This window comes from Pygoscelis adeliae, unplaced genomic scaffold, assembly GCF_000699105.1.
Source record: "Pygoscelis adeliae isolate BGI_AS28 unplaced genomic scaffold, ASM69910v1 Scaffold84, whole genome shotgun sequence".
Taxonomy (NCBI): Eukaryota; Metazoa; Chordata; class Aves; order Sphenisciformes; family Spheniscidae; genus Pygoscelis; species Pygoscelis adeliae.
In genome coordinates, this window is record NW_008824754.1 from 2,080,719 (window position 1) to 2,098,075 (window position 17,357).

At 42.7% G+C, this 17,357-nt stretch overlaps 1 protein-coding gene across 6 annotated transcripts in view; it reads right to left on the bottom strand.

Annotated features, from left to right (window-relative positions):
* Positions 1 to 6,036: 6,036 nt before the first annotated feature.
* The window catches only part of PICALM (phosphatidylinositol binding clathrin assembly protein), a 40,445-nt gene continuing 29,124 nt past the window's right edge, over positions 6,037 to 17,357 (bottom strand). For 3 of the 6 annotated variants that reach the window (XM_009323471.1, XM_009323470.1, XM_009323466.1), the window contains 4 exons: positions 16,913 to 16,972; positions 14,686 to 14,790; positions 8,374 to 8,476; positions 6,037 to 7,396 (listed from right to left, as the gene is read on the bottom strand). In XM_009323471.1, coding sequence (XP_009321746.1) covers positions 8,384 to 8,476; positions 14,686 to 14,790; positions 16,913 to 16,972 — 258 coding nt within the window. In that variant the 3' untranslated portion in view covers positions 6,037 to 7,396; positions 8,374 to 8,383. The remainder of the gene's footprint in view (positions 7,397 to 8,373; positions 8,477 to 14,685; positions 14,791 to 16,912; positions 16,973 to 17,357) is intronic. The other 3 variants (XM_009323468.1, XM_009323467.1, XM_009323465.1) reach the window with 1 other exon arrangement.

The following is a 17,357-nucleotide window of genomic DNA, read 5'->3' on the forward strand; positions in this document are numbered from 1 at the left end:
CCTATCAAGAGTACACGATGCAGTTACTTCCCCACAGGCACAAGTAAGCTTCTGACCTACACTATTTAGAAATTCGTGAAAGCACTGAATAATCTGATTTAAACCCTTGACGGCTTAATCAGCTGTTTGGAATAAAGCTTTTTAAAAAACTTAAACATTTTAAACCACCTGTATCTATGCAGTGTCTCATCCTGTACTTCAGTGCAAACATCTTTCGTTTTTCAAGCGAGCTCAGATATTCCTGCCCAGCAGGTGTCTCCTTGAGTTGCAGGTGAGTTGAACTGTTCTCTGGGCTCCACTGACTGCAGCTCCTCAGAAACCGGGCTCACAAGCAGACATGTAAAGGTAGGAGCCTTAATCTCAGACTAAATCTCACTTGTGTTGCCATGTAGTAAACAGTTAAATGAGTTTGGATGTGTCCCTGCCATAACCCAACTGAGTTACCGCAAAGGCTGAGGTGACTCCTAGCACTCGAGTTTCTGAGAGTAAAGGGGATCCGTACTTGCGAGGTGGTAATGTTTTCAGCACAACAGAAGCCTCTCCTTGGCTACATTGGCTTTCTTTGGGTGAAGTGCAAGCCCCATGAAGTGGCTTACTTGAAAGAGAGATTAGTTCTGCTCAGTGATTAGTTTAGCTTTTCTTTTAGTCACAGAATTAGAATATGGCTTATGCTGAACAGCTTTTCAGTTAAAGAAAGGCCTCTCCTTCTTCCCACCGCTCCCCAAAGGGCGTTTACATTTCCTAGCAATGTAAATGTAGGGCCAGTCTCTAGGCTTCTCTTTGCTTATGCCCGTACCGCATACCACCATGTGTAGGACATATGGCAGGACAACATAAACTTGTACCTTGGAAAAAAGAAACTGTGCTTCTTGAAGCCACTGTTCAGCCTTTTACCATAAACGCCTGTGTGGGTGAGAGGGAGTTAAAAAGAAATCTGAAACATGCTAATTAGGGTACAAGCCACAGGCAGCCTGCACAAGCCAGAAGCAACAGCCTGTGGCAAAACGTATTTAGTGAAGTGTCCCAAATCCCCTTGATTTCTATAGGATTAGTATTCAGGCCAGCATGAGGCTTTTATATGGAGAAAGCTAGGTCTTCAGCAAATGAGGTGTCTGGATTTGATAATTTTGTTACTGGCAAAATCTCTCAGAAATGAGCAACGTGTTGTAAAACAGAGGGCTGATCAGTCCACTTTCTGGCAGCACAGCCAACGCTTCCAACTCCTACTTAAACAATGGGAGTCAGGGTTCACGACTCCACTTAGGACAAAACTTACAGGAGTCACCCTTAAATTCCCAGCATTATGAAATATCTTTACTGTGTTTCTGTTGCGTAAGCCAACCATAGGACACTAGTTAGGCAACAAGATGCAGAAAAGCATCCATGTGTCCCCACAACTATAATCCAAACAAAGCCTCGGTTGAGCTGGAGTTACGTATTTAACTGGCACACAACTCTAAGAAACTTGCAGTGTCAACAGGAAAAAAACCTCACAAGTGTTCACTGGAAATTCAAAGCTGAAGAAATATGAGCATCACCCAAGTTGCATGTAAGCGTGTGGTAATACAAGCCATTTTAATAGAACTGACGTCCACGTGCTGGAACTGAGAAACATCAATCCACCAAAAGCCGAAGAAGCACCATGGAGGGGGGTGGGCTGCACTGCTAGCCCGTATCCACTCAACTGTTAAAGGAGCTGCTTACCTCAGCACACTGCTGGTTTGAACCCTCTCAGACCAACTTCCCTGTAGTCAAGCAACCGCGTTATATTGCTTTATAGTCTGGCTGTGTAAGTATGAGCTCTCCCCAGCCTGAGCTGCGCGGAATGTAGGTTACTTTACTTTTGGTCTGGTTTTTGAGAGGTTTGCAGCCAGGTTATATAACAAGGCAATCCTTCCACAGGTTCAGACCTGCATGTTTTGGGAAATGAGGGTAGGAGACTTGTTCTGCAGCATTTGTTCTTGTCTGGCTGCTTTCTGAGAGAGAAGTTATTAAATGCTCTGCTTCTGTGGGCCAAAAGGAGTTTGCCAGAATAAGGTCAAGGCAGAAGCTAATGGACTGAAAAGTTACACTGTAGTGACAAGCAAGGAACGGAGACTCTAATGGTATTAGCGTCTTAAGACACTGATGTTTTGCAGCTGGATGTTCCTCCGAAAAAGACTTTCCCTTGGATTTTGAGCCCATGGTCGAAGTAAGGATGTTTCTCTGTAACACTACACTTCAGAGCTCGTGTTCTGCAGACTACCACAAACACGGTGTTGGTTTAGGACGTGACATGGTAACAAGATGCCAACAACTGTTCCTGTGTGTGACCCATAGAACATCTCCACTGAGCCATGGAAAACTGGGATTTGACATGGTGCTGGATCTTTTCCTCACTTTTAGTGATTAAAGTGCAGCAAGAGGCTAAAATTGTATCAAATAATGCTTTTCTAGAAAAACAACACTCGGGCTGTTGCTGTAGCTGGCATGGGGAAGTTCAGCAGTTACCACTGTGAACAAAGCAGAGATCTATGAAAATAAACCCGAGGCCTCAGCTCTCCTCGTATACCACAGCTGCCGGGTATGCAGAGCAATATGCTTGCATGCAACGCATTTTCAGTACCGTTATTGGCTCACACAACAGAACTTTTAAGGAAGTTGGCTGTTTGTTCCAGGGCTTTTTGATCTTTGCCTCAGGAAATTTCATCAGCAGAGATGCAAGAAAAGAAATAAGAAACGTGTTTTACTCAACTCGTAGACCAATTTGTTATCTTGGGCAAGTCATCTCCCACAAGTGAAAGGGATATAGTATTTACTCAGCCTTCAGATACAAAAGGGTGCCAAGCGGCTGGCAGCGGTGTTACACCTTCAGGGGAACCTGTCCAGGGTTCTCTCCTCCTCGCTCATTCCCCTGATCTAGCCAGGATGTAGTGTACCGATCAGCCAAGTCCCTTCATTCTCCAGTTTGAACATGGAAAACATCAATAACTCATAGATTTTTCTTGTTGGGCAAATTCAGCAAAAGATGTCAAGACTGTTTCTGTTCTCTCCCCTGCAGTGTGAGGGAGCTGCAAAGGTCAAGTCAAAAGATTGCCAACAGGCCAAGGAGAAAGCTCTTACTTAGTTTACATATGCTCCCGTTAACATTGATTTTTCTTCTGTATTCAGCACATTTCTCCACAACCCCCCACATTACCTTGTCAATCTTCTGCTCCCATCAGCATTTCCTATCTTTCCCAGTGTTTTTGGCACCTAATCCTCATTTTTCTGCCACAATCTTTATCTCAATTATGTCACAGCCTTCACGTTGCAATTCAATTATGTCGCTACAAAATTTATACCAGGCTCTGAAAACAGGCACTTCGTGTCTAATAAGAAATGCAGGGTTTCACCCCGTCCCCCCTTCTTGCTGAAGGGCTGTTCGGCAGCTGGGGGAGTCTGTGACTTATTCCAGTAGCTGGTTGAATGGACCATCTGATGGCACATAAAAACGGTTTTTAAACATTTCCTGAGGTACTCTCAGTGTCAGTTCATTGCATGTAACAGTTCAGTTTAGTTTGAGACTTTGAAACAAAGAACAGAAGCAGCAAAAGAATTTAGATTTGCCTTCAGACGAAGATTCTACATTTGGGCTTTTAGAAAACATATGAAGCTACTAACTGGCAGGAGTGATTGTCTCAAGAGGTAACTCCACGTTTTAATTATATAATTCTCCGATTTAAAAAAATTAAAATATTGTGACAATTCTGACACACTAGTTTCCTTCACAAAGCTCTAAAAAGGAACCGCAGCCCTCTAACAAACCACCGTATCCTCCCCCGCTTGCTAGGAGCAGGCAGCTTTCCTAGACAGAGTTTGCTCTTCTGGATTAAACAGCTTTTGAACTCAATTTTGAGGGGAACCAGGTTTTCACAACCCCCCGTTATTGAAAATGGCCAGTAATTCAAAAGAAACGCATCTATGAGCTACGCTTTTTAAATTAAGCTACAACTGAGAGTTATTCCAGCAATATTGAAAGCAGACATACTTATTAGGAACAAAGTAAATGGGAAAATAATCCTCAGGGAAATTCTCAAGCCAGTTTGTCTCTGAAGAGTAAACCAAAAGCGAGGTTTATTAGTAAGGCCTCCAACAAGAAAGCTAACCCAGCTGCTGTGCAGCTTAGAAGAACACAGAGCAGCTATGAGTCAGCAGTAAAGGGTGACAGGTGAAGAGTTCCTCATCCCTGCAGAAGAGCTGTTTGTGTGTGTTTGGGGATTTTTGGCACCTGCATGATTTGCAGCCTCAGGCCCACAGCCCCACAAAGGGGGCCCAAGGGATCAAAAAGATCTAAGGCTGCAGATTTAGCCTCAGTCAATAGCCTCAAAACAGAGGCTGAAACCCCCGTGCAGGGAGCATCACCGGCCTAAAAGGATGACAAGGCTGGTGTCTGTTTTTATCATAACCCAGCACAGTGGGCTATGGAGGAGGAGGAAGGTCTATATTAATCTTTCACATAAGCTGTGGACTGTGTTCCAGAACAATTTGTACCCTGGTAGTTACTGATTTAGGTACTAGGATACAGATGTGCACCTTTTTTCCAGCTGACCCCCAATTCAGACAATTCACACTTTCGGTATTCCGAGTGCAAGCGAAAACTAAAAAGCAGTTGTTCTCTGGTGGTGCAGTCCCACACCGAAAGCCTCATTTGCAGGAAGGTAAAGATTTAAGGAAACTGTCTACAAAACTCCCCAGATCTGGGCACATGCATTATATACTCTAGAAGTAACAGGTTCAGGTTTCTTTAATTCATGCTTTTAGAAACAAGTTTTAAATCTACTGCTCTGTACTGATCATTTTATAATGCACACCCTTCAGGACAAGCCTCAGGTAGTTGAGAAGAAGGAAGTTCCATTTATGTCACAAGTCCCTGTGATGAAAACCAGGTTCTAATGCAGACGATGGTCTGAGCAAGCTGTTCAAAGCTTCACCAGCATTAACTGCTGCTGGAAGATTAGGGAAGATACCTAAATATTTTAGCACATTTATACTTCTTACTCAGTTACAAACAGTACATTTATTACCATTAATATTTTGAAGAACTAGAAGATTGTGAAATACCATATTAAGTAAGGATGAAGGGATGGAGAGCAGCTCTACCGAGAAGGACTTGGGGGTACTGGTGGATGAAAAGCTGGACATGAGCCAGCAATGTGCGCTCGCAGCCCAGAAGGCCAAGCGTATCCTGGGCTGCATCCAAAGCAGCGTGGCCAGCAGGTCGAGGGAGGGGATTCTGCCCCTCTGCTCTGCTCTGCTGAGACCCCACCTGCAGTACTGCGTCCAGCTCTGGAGCCCTCAGCACAGGAAAGACATAAACCTGTTGGAGCGGGTCCAGAGGAGGGTCATGAAAATGATCAGGGGGATGGAACACCTCTCCTGTGAAGAAAGGCTGAGAGAGTTGGGATTGTTCAGCCTGGAGAAGAGAAGGCTTCGGGGAGACCTTATGGCAGCCTCTCAGTACTTAAAGGGGGCTTATAAAAAAGATGGCAGCAAACTTTTTAGGGGGGCCTGTTGTGACAGGACAAGGGGGAATGGCTTTAAACTAAAGGGGGGTAGATTTAGACTAGATAGAAGGAAGACATTTTTTACACTGAGGGTGGTGAAGCACTGGCCCAGGTTGCCCAGAGAGGTGGTGGATGCCCCATCCCTGGAAACATTCCAGGTCAGGTTGGAGGGGGCTCTGAGCAACCTGCTCTAGTTGAAGATGTCCCTGCCCACAGCAGGGGGTTGGACTAGATGACCTTTAGAGGACCCTTCCAACCCAAACTATTCTATGATTCTATGAATCCAGCTCTTAGTGAGACAACTCATTGTAGCAGAACCAAGGCCATCTACTGCAGCATCACCACCGGGAAGATGGTGCATAGATCAGGCCGTTCACAGCACTGCACTTCCTGGAATACAATATGCACATATGAAATACATTTGGTATTTTATTAAGTAAACAAAGCCATTATCAGTGCACATTGTAAGCAGCAAAAAGAAAAGAAGCACCTCAGACTTTCATACTGTAACAAAAGTTCTGTGGAAGCTGCATTTTATTTGAAAATCCACCCATTTTTGCTAACATACATTTTAATATTTTAAACAAAAATAGAATCTGCAGAGACAATGCAGCAAGTATGCTTAATTCATGTACAGAATTGCTTTCATATCATTGACTATCCTTCTGAAGGCCCCACTCCACCCAGAAGTTATGATGTATTTACACAAAGCACCGATCAACAGTGCTACTTTAATTCTTCGTTAACTAAATACCCACTAGACGTATGTAAGGAAGCTACTTCCCCCTTTTTTACTTTTAAAAGGTACATGATCATAATCATGGCACTAGCCAAATGAAAAGGCTTTCCCCCCCAACACACAAACACCTTTTTTTTTTTATAACAGGGAAGAAGGAAAGTCTTAAAGTGAAAGCAATTCCTCACATTCATTTTGGAAAGGCCTTATAATGTCAAATGTAAAAATAATGACATGCCAAGCACAAAGCAATAAAGTTCCTTCCCAATGCACTAATGCTGAATTAAAAATGTAGTGCTTCTTCTAGTCAGTTAACTGTTCCCTTGCAAAATCCTAGGCACAGAATTGACTATAAGGATTAATGCATTTTACAGCTCTTCCCTAATTCCCATATATACTGAGAATTCATTAGATTCAGACCTTTAAAATATTTAGTGCTCTGTATGTCAGCTGAAAAGCATTCTGAATCAGATTCATTCTTTGTGGATAAAAATCAGACATACTGTATACATCCATACTCATTTTCATAAGGAGGTTTTTTGATACAATATTAATGTTAAATTGATAATCATAAATAAATACAAATAATAATACATAAGGAATGTCTACTGCAAACTGAATATATAATTTTTAAAAAAAGTTAATTTCCGTTACTGCTGTGCCTACATTTGTGAGGACTGAAGAAAAGGTAACTGCAGAATTAAGAGTTAGGATTTGACCCTCCCCTGCCCAGAGTCTTGTTTCGAGTTACGGTAAAGGACGCATCGCCATGCCAGACAGCATTTCCAAACACCAATCTCAATTTCCAGAATAAAGGCTTCTCTTCGTATGTTACTGATTATGGATATTATTAGAAGCTGAAAGTATTGACGTGTTAAGTCACCAGGACAAAAAAATAGATCTTAGTCTTAATTCATGGCAATTCTTGGCTTTGTACTGTATATTGACGTTTTCTTACGGAGTTGTCCCGGGTTCCTTCATTGGCCTTCATCATTTCACCGCATCATTTAATGGAAGAGGAGAGTTTGAGAGAATGAAGTTCTTTTTTTTTCCTGGAAGCGGGGGCTTACTGGTGAGCACATCTTTTCGGAAACGTTCCTTTCTCTTCCATCTAACGCAGTTACATAAACTGAATCTGGAAAGATTAAAAACCCTTGTGTTAACATCCAACAGAAGTAGGACTTCACTATAAACCTGCGTTTTCTTCAAAAATTTACATTCTTCAAACGCCCAAGCTACCCCAAGATCTGAAGCTTTGAATAGAAACAAAAATTTTACGAAAACAGGGCCAGAAAGCAACCAAAAGCCATCAGGAGGTTTGTCCAACTACACCAGCCTTTGGAACACCTCTTTGCACTAAGCTGGTTTGTCCAACAATAAAAACCCACTACTGCTTCGCCATGCAACATTGTCACCAGCGGCAGCGCAACACGGATCGACATCATTACGAAGAGAACTCAAGGCCACTTTTCACGCTGAACCAGAGGAAGTGCCCAAAGAAAAGCAGATGCTGCGTGCAATAAGGCCTACTCTTTCTTTACACTATGTATTCTTGAATTTTTTCATGTTTTCACTCATTTAACTCCCACCTGCCCCAGACTGATAAAAAAAAGAACAGAAGAACTCCAGTGCACATCTGTACCAAAACTGAACCCTCGCACACCTGAAACCAAGCCTCTCCCCCCACACGAAGTGAACTCTTTGCTCAAGCAATCTGGTGAAGTGCAGAAGCAGACTGCCAGCAGCAGTCAGGTGTTTGCGATAACCACGAACCCTGCGCGTTTTCCTGATGAAGTGGTAAATACCCAGAGGTACCAGTTCCTTCTCCCCAGCTGCAGCAAGGTACCTTGTGTGCTGGCTCTTGCAGTTCGGAAAGCAACTATCAAACTTTATTTCCAAGCAAACTGAAGCAAAATGACTTGATCGGGCCTTTAAACGGCTGCAGTTAAGCATACAGAGTTTCCAAGTCACTTCCACAATGCTTCCAACTCAACATGACTTGTTTTATTTTCTTCAGGAACAGTTCTAGTCATGTTAATAAAACTTGAATTAGAACTTCAATTTCGCTTTATATCACAAAAAACAGCATCTCCCCAGAATAATGGACAATACCTAAGTTGTTCTACAAGAAATCCTGGAGAGAGAGCTCTGCAAAGGGATCCTTTCCTGAGGCTCTGTGAGGACTCTGACTGGAAGGGCTGGATGCTGCAGACAGCTAGTAGGAAAGACGACAGAGAAAGGGAAAGAAAAAGAAAAAAAGGTCTCAGAATGACAGAATATGAAAGCTGAACGTGTAATGACAGGACAAGGGGAGGTTAAGAGGCAAACTTGGCAGAAATCAACTATTAAAACAAGGTGTTTGGTCATATGGAAAACAGAAAGCCTCTTCAATGGTCGGTGTAATGCAGAAACAAGCTGGATGTGACCCTCCAGAAAGGAAACTTAATTGGCATTTGCCAAATAAGCAGATAACCTCGCACTTTCACAGCGGTTTTCTTCAAAAGAAGATACAAAATGTTAAGCCTGACACTCCTGTGAAACAGGTTAGCACTCTCCCCGCTTTACTGGCAAAACTACGTATTGGCAGGGAGAGATGAGGCTGGGGGACTGGCCGGGGCACGGCAGCTCCAGAAGGAACAGCCCTCAGCATCTTCTCCTCTCAAAATAGGTTGTGTATAAAAAGAAGCTGGAGAGCAGACAACCGACAATTGTCAATTTGGGGCCCAGAAGGAGAACACGAGATACATTCTGGGGGTAGGAAAAAAAAATTGGATGAGAGTTTGTCAGCCGCCGCCGTTTTAGGCGAGAACTGAAGACTGAGGCCGATAGCCTACACTATCTGTACTAACAAAAATTACACCCTCTAGCCATGTATTTAAAGCACCACACTACAAATTCAGCCATATGAAGCACATAATTTACAAGTAGGTAATATTGGTGTTCCAGCTGCTGCTCCTGGAAGGGACCAGTAATCTCCAGGCCGTAATTGCAGGAGTATCTGCTATTTGTTGATTTAATTTTTTTTAGCCCTTTTCCTTCTTTGTTAGTACTTTCCCCCTTATAAAATGGTGCTTTATTAAATTCTACTTGCTCTCCTCCCTCACAGAGCTTGCATGTTTTTGCAGTTACAAGTAAAACAGTCAACTTTCTCCATTTCAGATTCCATCACTCTAACAATTTACTCATAATCGAGTCACTAATCACCAGTGCATCCTTGCACTTCATACCCACTGCAAAAAAAATTGTATGAAGAGGTATTTCCTCTAGAAATACTGAATGCCTGCCAACCTACGCATGACAGGGAACATGCTTATGGGAACTGCTTGCAGAAGTGCCCGGAGTGTAAATATCACCATTGCAAATTTAATTTTTTCACGTTAATGTCTGTCTCGGAAACCACGTGGGGAGGAGTTCTGTCAGGATCAGTACTCTCTATCTGGGCTGGAATCTTCATCTCCCTGCCGAAACCCCACTCCCAATAAGGGCACTTGGGTCCAGTCCCCATAAACAGATTATGGAAGAGTCATGAGGCAGAATGGGAAGTGCTTGAGAAGCAGTTTCAGGTTGTCACAAGTTCCCCCTTTTAAACTTGGTTCTTCCCTTTGGAAAGCCGCAGGTCACACATCCCACCGCTCTCCAGGATTTGAGCCAGACTAATGATAGAGTCCAACAGAGCCCTAACTTCAGCGAGGCGTGCCTGCTGCCACCGGAGTTCATGAGACATTCCTCCTCTTCACGGTCAAATGGCTTGAAGTCACATATTAAAAGTCCTGTTAAATTGAGTTGGCAAATCTCCAACTGATATCAAGTCCAAAATAACGTCCCAGTTTGAAAGCAGTGTGGAAGACTGGTAGGTTCAGAGCTCTGTCATTTGTGCAACATCAGCATGTAACCAGAAACAGAGGCGAAATTTCAGGAAGCCTGTTCGGGTTAAATACTGGGCAAGAACTTGACAATGCTACTTCCTAGATGCCACAGCCAAATTCAGACAAGACAATATCTTACAGTAAATACATATTTTAATGAGGTTCCTCTAATTATTAAAAAGGAGGCCTAAAACAAAACGTGGAAAGTATAGTTAGACAGTTTCCTCCATTGCATCTATCCAGAATACCCCTTACAAACATATCTGAAATCTGGAACCTACCGCAGCAGTTTCTAAGGAGAAGCATTTAAAACAACAGCGCTGGCCATCAGTTTCTCCAGCGCTGATACGTCTAGAACTGTGGATTTAGCCTCCTTACTGCCCTGCGCCTGGGTGATCTGAAACGCAACACACTGTGCTGGATCAGACCCAAAGCTTAGTCTCACCTCCAACAGCAGTCGTCACCTCTTGCTGCTTCCAACAAAGACAAAAACTCCCCGGAGTCACAGTAACACAGAACCACCCATCCATGCGTGAGCGTTATGCCGATTCCCAACATCAGCTAGATACTGGTTTCTCATTAAATGAGTCTGTCAAGCTGTTTTAGCACGTATTTTAGGATTAGTGTGCCAAAGGGAGCACCTGTGAAGTCCACTTTCTGGCATAAGTCTGTCCCGAACTATATAGCCTGTTCTTCCAGTTTCAAAACCACAAAACATTAAAAAAACAAAACCAACACCCGCCCCCCCCAACCAACTTGCTCATCTGTACATTTACCTGTTCTTCGTCATCACCAGGCGCTCGCTCCTACTACTTTTTCTGTACGATTCAGTGACGTTAACAACCGCAGTGTTACAATTCATCACACAGATGCTGGCAGTAGGCAGAGTAATTTCTTTAAGATTGAAAATGGAATAAAATTTTCACTACCCAGCTGCTTCCCCTCCTACGGCTGTGTCCTTTTGGGGGTAATCAGACCAGACTATGTAACACTTAAAGGCACACCACCGATTTGTCAGCGCTCTACCATTTTATATTAGCTAACAGGACAACGTTTTTGGTGGCGGTGAACATTCAAGCGCCACCGTTGTGCATTACGACGCTCAGGCCTTGCAATGGGTAGTTTATATTCCAGTTAACTGTACGTTATCCGGATCTGGCTTGTCTGAAGTGTTTTGCGTTTGCGGTACTGCATCACGTCTGCCGTCGCTCTGGCTACTCTTTAACCTTGTTTGGACCACTGATTCAGCCTGTCCCTTCCTCATACACACACACACACTCTCCCCCTCCACCAGCTAAAATTTAATCACACAGCTCCGACCGTTCTCGCTGTTCTGGGTAGCACGATATAACATTTTGCAGTGAGGAAAGCCTACTATTTTATCATGATGAAAACTATTATTTCTCAAGCAGGAAGTACTGACCCTAATGCAAGATAAGTGATTTCAAAGAAAAAAGGTACACACCAGTTTCTTTTAAAACTATGAACAACTCCTGCACCTAGATTTTCAAAGCAGCAACTGTTCTGAGTCTCATTCTCGACTGTTTCCAGTTATTTTGCCCTTAAAAAAAAACAAACTACCCTTGCTTTTGATAGCAACAATTAGAAATAAAATTGCATGCATGTAAACAGAACACTTGCGAGGCAAAATAGGTATGTCTAGAGGTAGGAAAAGTATATTTATTAAAACAAATCCTGAAGAGTATCAAGTTAGGAACACCAGTTTAAATCACAAAGAAACTGGACAACATCAGGATGCCTATTGTACCGCTCCATCTACAAAAGTAGGAGGAGTTCCCAACACACTACAACTTGGCAATATAATTTTTTGGCAACAACTTCCTATCTGTCCTTACGCTTTTAGGTACATTCAAGTTTCTTTATTGCAGACAGCAACCAAGATCTATCAGCAGACTAGAGGTAAGTGATATAATCCAGTGCTTTAAACGTAAATATTAAAAGCAATTTACTTTTTGGCAGTGACGACACCACGGACAAAACTTGTATTAGAATAACGTGTTTAGAGCGATTCACGTGGGATGCAGGCCATTTGAATTGTGAGCCTTTCAGACAACCATTATTCACTCTAAGATTTGTTTACTCACCCCAAGAACACACGTTTTTATTTCTTTATTTTCCTATTTCTATTTCTGGCACAACAGGAGCATGAACTAAACCTGAACAGACAAATATGCTCTCAGAAGAACCCCAACACTAAACGTACAGTAAATTTAGTGTAATACTACTGTAATTCCCCTCCGTGGCTATATGTTAGTAAACACCATCTCTGCTGCGTATGGGGAAGAAGCTCTCGCACGCAGCCTTTGTTTCATTTAAACTGCTTTACTGATGTCAGACTTGTGAAAACTCAACACCCGCAAGCAACGCAGACTGCGTGTCTCGGGGAAAACCCTTCCTGGTCGCGCAGCAGATGCCGATTCAAAGGGTGTGCTGTCTTTCAAATTAATTCTCACAGGAGCCAAACGTCAGCTTAAGCCAAACTGCTTATTGTCAGGTAAGCACTAGATATAATAGAGCTCTACACACCTCACTTGTGACTAATTCCTCTTTCTCCTGTCATGACAGCCAGCTGGGATTCAACCTAGACCAAGCCCTGCAATGTCAAATGAAGCAGAAAGGCTCACGTAGCTCGTCAGACCTACCTACCTGTTTATAACTGAATTAGGCAGGGCAGCAGATTTTTAATTTTTTTTTTTTAAAAGGGACATTTCAAAATTGATGTTTTGGGAATTGCAGAAAAAACCTCTTATCCTTAAGGATCCTTTAACTTGTTCTCTATTTAAGTATCATAAGCACATTTTTTTCCCCTTGAAATAGTACAAAACCCAGGTGAACGACACCAAATCACTTAAGTGACAGTGAATGTGCAAAGCAGCTCTCAGAAGTCCAAGAGAAAGCCAACTGAAAACTGCGTTTCTAGCTAAAGAAATCTAACAGCATCCCTTTCAGATAAAGCCTTTTAAAAAAAAAAAGAAAAAAATTTTAGCAAAGACAACGGACATACTGCCCACTGGCAGCACACAACACAGCCTCTCCTGTTAAAGGATCAGATTCAGGCACTGGAGAAAGGTTTGAGGGTCTTTTCCCTTCCAACCTACTGCTGAATTCTTTTCCCTCCACACTCTAGTCCCAAAACCACACCCACCCCCCAACATATACTTCAGTGAATTTATACGTGCATGTTTTTAAACAGTCACCTATAAAGCCAGAGCTCTTTATAGTAAGGTCAAAATACAGTCCCAATATATCACAGTTTCCTAAGAGAGGCACGATGTGCAGCGTGAACTTTGACAAAGAAACATTTGACTAGTAAGTAAAACCCCACTGTTAATACTGGAGTTCTGATCTGCCAGCTGAATTTGGCTCTGCCCCCAACTACGGTTCACAAACACAGCGAAGTCTTAATGGTCTCAATATTTTCTGAAAATAGTATGAAGGCGTTCAAGGTTGTCCGTCCCCTCTCCCTGCGATTTTTTTTTTTTTCAATATTTTTCCTACTGCAAAAAAAACCCCCCTATCTTCAGATGGCTACTGGGTTACAACAGTGAGTTCAGACAGAAACTTCCCAGTGACAGAAGTTTGCAGAACAAACAATAAAAGGTAGGTGTTTAACTCCAGTATTGATAGAGTCGGTTCTTCTCCACGTTCAGAGTAACCCTTCAGCGCACTCTTTTATTCCAGTACGTTAGGTAATGAATCTACACACGACACCACGAGAAGCAGGAAAGCAGGCAATTTAAGGAACGCTCCATTTAACGTAACACCTTTCACAGGGAAAGGCCAGACAGATTTGTAGAGCTATCGAATATCTTCACTATGCTGTAAATACCATCTTCTGCAAAAACTCAGAGGAAGACAAAGACCTTTAGAGGATAGAACGGTTAAAATTAGATGCACGTGCCATGTGCCTCCCACTGAGAGTGGTCAGTACCGACTACCAGACGTTGGGTTGAAGCTTCACCAAGTTTGATACCGTGTTCTTTTCAAACCCATCTGTAACAGCCACAGACTTAAAAGGCTACATACACCCCGTTTGTCCCCTGCAAAATGCTGTCATATCAGCATGCAGCTTACACTTAAAGTTTACAGCTACTGCCAGTTACTATATCATCTAATACTTTTAAGTGTAACAGGTCAAAGAACAGTGCCACGTATACTTAGGAAAAAGCTGTAGTAGCACAATCTCACCATGCTACGCTTGGAGGTAAAGCAGCGGAGAACACAAGCTTTGGGGGAGAAGCCTGCCTGCAGCAAACGGAACAGACGCTAACTGTTCTTATCCTTTCACTAAAGTGTTGAGGATAACCTCAGTCACATTCCCAGAAAAAACAATGCCTTAAAATGCTATCCTCTTTGCTCCTGTAAAACAGACTTGATGCTGCCAACCTGAATACAAGAGGCCAGGAAGCAATCCTTACATGAGCTACTGGGCTTGGGCCAATGCATTTGTCCAACGCAAGAAAATACGAAAATTCTTTTAAAGGGACTGACCCGGCTGCAATTTGTTCCTAGCACCAGTTATTTGGAATATACACACCTGTGCTCCCGGTACCGGGCCAAAAGGGTTCGGCGGTCTCATGACCGGCTGACTGTATATTAAAGTTGGCTGCGTCATTACCGGTATGCCTCCCATCTGTGATGGCTGAAAAAAAGAAATCCAGACAACATCAAATCACACATAGCATTAATACATTGCAAGTATTTAAGGAGAGAAAGGAAAATGGTAAATTTTGGTCATATTTGATATATGCAATCATATAAGATATTTCTACAATATTCTGCAAGTAAAGGTTACTGGAAAGGAACATTAGAGCCTTTTCAGGGAATACTCTCAATAACAACTGAGCCTATTTAATCTCTTGCTGCAAAGATCCGAAACACTGAAATACTTGTTTAAGCACAAGCGTTTGTGCTGCTCCTCTTGCTCCCAAAACTGAGGTCTGACGGCACTTCCCTGCCTGCCTTCGAAAGCGCAAGAACAGTTTCACAGATACCAATGCAGAGCTGACGGCGTTCAAGAAAACTTGAGAACTGTATGCACAATTAACGTTAAGTCATTATGCAATCAAAGTCTAACACATTACTGACACTCTGGCTGAGCCAAACTAAGAGTTTAACATGTATTAATGGTCTTAGAAGCCGGGTTTTATTTTTTATCTTACGTAGATGCCCATCTCTGGCACTGCTTTTGGCACTCCCCTCAGGCTTGGGTTGACACCCAGCAGCAGTCCTACTGAAGCAATCCCCATTCCAAGCAGCATTCCTTGACTAATCCCGGCACTCCTCCCATCATGCCAACCAGCTGTTCGGGCAGTCACAGGGTGAACCCATTCAAGAAACTGACCCTGATGAAAACGCTCTACGAAAAAGGTTAAAAATAACTGCTGGCACAATGCAGCAGCCAGGGAATGCTAAGGTACTAACGGAATTGCCTGTCCCAGAACGCCCTCAGTCTGGCCATGCTCAGAACTACGGTACCTCCTACTTTTAGGAAAAATTGAACACAAAGGTTGTAAAATCGGTTAACATTTCAGAGATTCCTAGCAGTAAATGTCCTGAGTAAAGTCTGAACGAGCCAGAACAGTTTTGGGGATGCGTTATAAAGCCTACTGGTCATTCTGTAATGGCCCGGCTCACCCCTCCGCTCAGACGTTGCACGCTTTTGAACAAGTAACAGCAACTCAGGGTAAGAGAGCTATGGCTCCTATTAATTCCAGTTTCCATTTCACATCGGCATTTAAACCCCACGGTGAAAGCTGCTTTACGAAACACCAAGATTACTTTCTATACACTAAATATGTTACCTTCCCCAGCTGCTGAATCAAAATAACCAAGAAAATGCTTTGCACTGACGGTCCTGGAAGCGGTGTAGATCAAGTTTGAATCAACACTAAAGGGAGTTTAACCACAACGACTTTGCACAGAACATACTACAGGAGTTCATGGATGGGTAACGGGGAACACGATGCTCTCCCAAAAGACCCTCAAGAACACAGTTGGCTACTTTTGCAGTTCACTTACTGAGCATACAGAAATTATAAATCATTAATCTAATTTGTTTATAATGATGAAACATTTAGCTTATTTTTGTTAGACTAATCTGTGAGCCATTTAACAGAATAATTGTTCTCTCCCCTTTTGTTCACCCAGCAAAGCTGTGCTACATCAAAACCATACTAATAAAGAAGAGTTAAAGCATATAATTTCAGAAATATTTTAAAATTTGAGATGAGAAAAAAAATTTGAACAACTTTTCAGAGCAGCAAGGTCAGGTTTATGTCAAAAGCCTTCCGGTACTGGGGTGTCACAAAGAGATTCAATTCTCAACCAACACCACAACACACGGCAGTACCACAAACTCGCAGTTTTGTAGCATCGATCGTTACAGATACCTTCTGCTGAGGTTGGGAGCAAGTATTTAAGGAAGGTTTCACTTCACTGATAACACATTCCTGTCGCGACTGTAGCTACACTCACACAATACACTTATTTCTACACCAATAAAGCCCACCAAGAATAGACACTGTCTTAATTTTAAAAAAGTTTATGAAAAACTGAGGTAAGAAAGGGCAGACTTAATTTCAGACAAAACCCACTGAAGCAGTTCAGAAAACCAGGACTTAATTATTTGGTGAAGAATAAACCAAAAGGAGCTGACAGTCAGTCTCCAGTAAAATAGTTCAGAAAAACGCCTGCTACCAAACTGCGAGCAATCAAATGATACACAGCGTCTGACTTCTTTGAGTTGCAGGAGTTCCACTTACCATCCCATAGCCCATCATTCCTGTTGGCGTTGTGGCAGGATATGCCATTACAGGTGGTGCCTGGTGCGAAAAACAGTGGTGAACTGAGGGGAGGAGAGATCAGCTGCATACTGCTGAGACACTGCTTTCTGAAAGGGTCAACTGCAGCACGTAGCTTATTATGAATATAGACTGAAAGACCAAATTACCATTGCTTCTGCCAACGTTACAGGAATTCTCTTCTCTTTAGCCAGGGCGTACACGCTATGGGGATTCTCCTACCACGCTTCAATATCAATTCAGCTCTAACGTGGATATCCAACTTGCATTCCCTCTCACTCACCCGCTTAGTACAGTGAATTTGAACAGGTTAAAAGTCCTCTCAGTACTTTGCAGGTATTTTTGTATTACCCTTAATCTAAGTTAACTTTTACGAAGTTGCAGGAAGACTGCTGTCAACAGACAA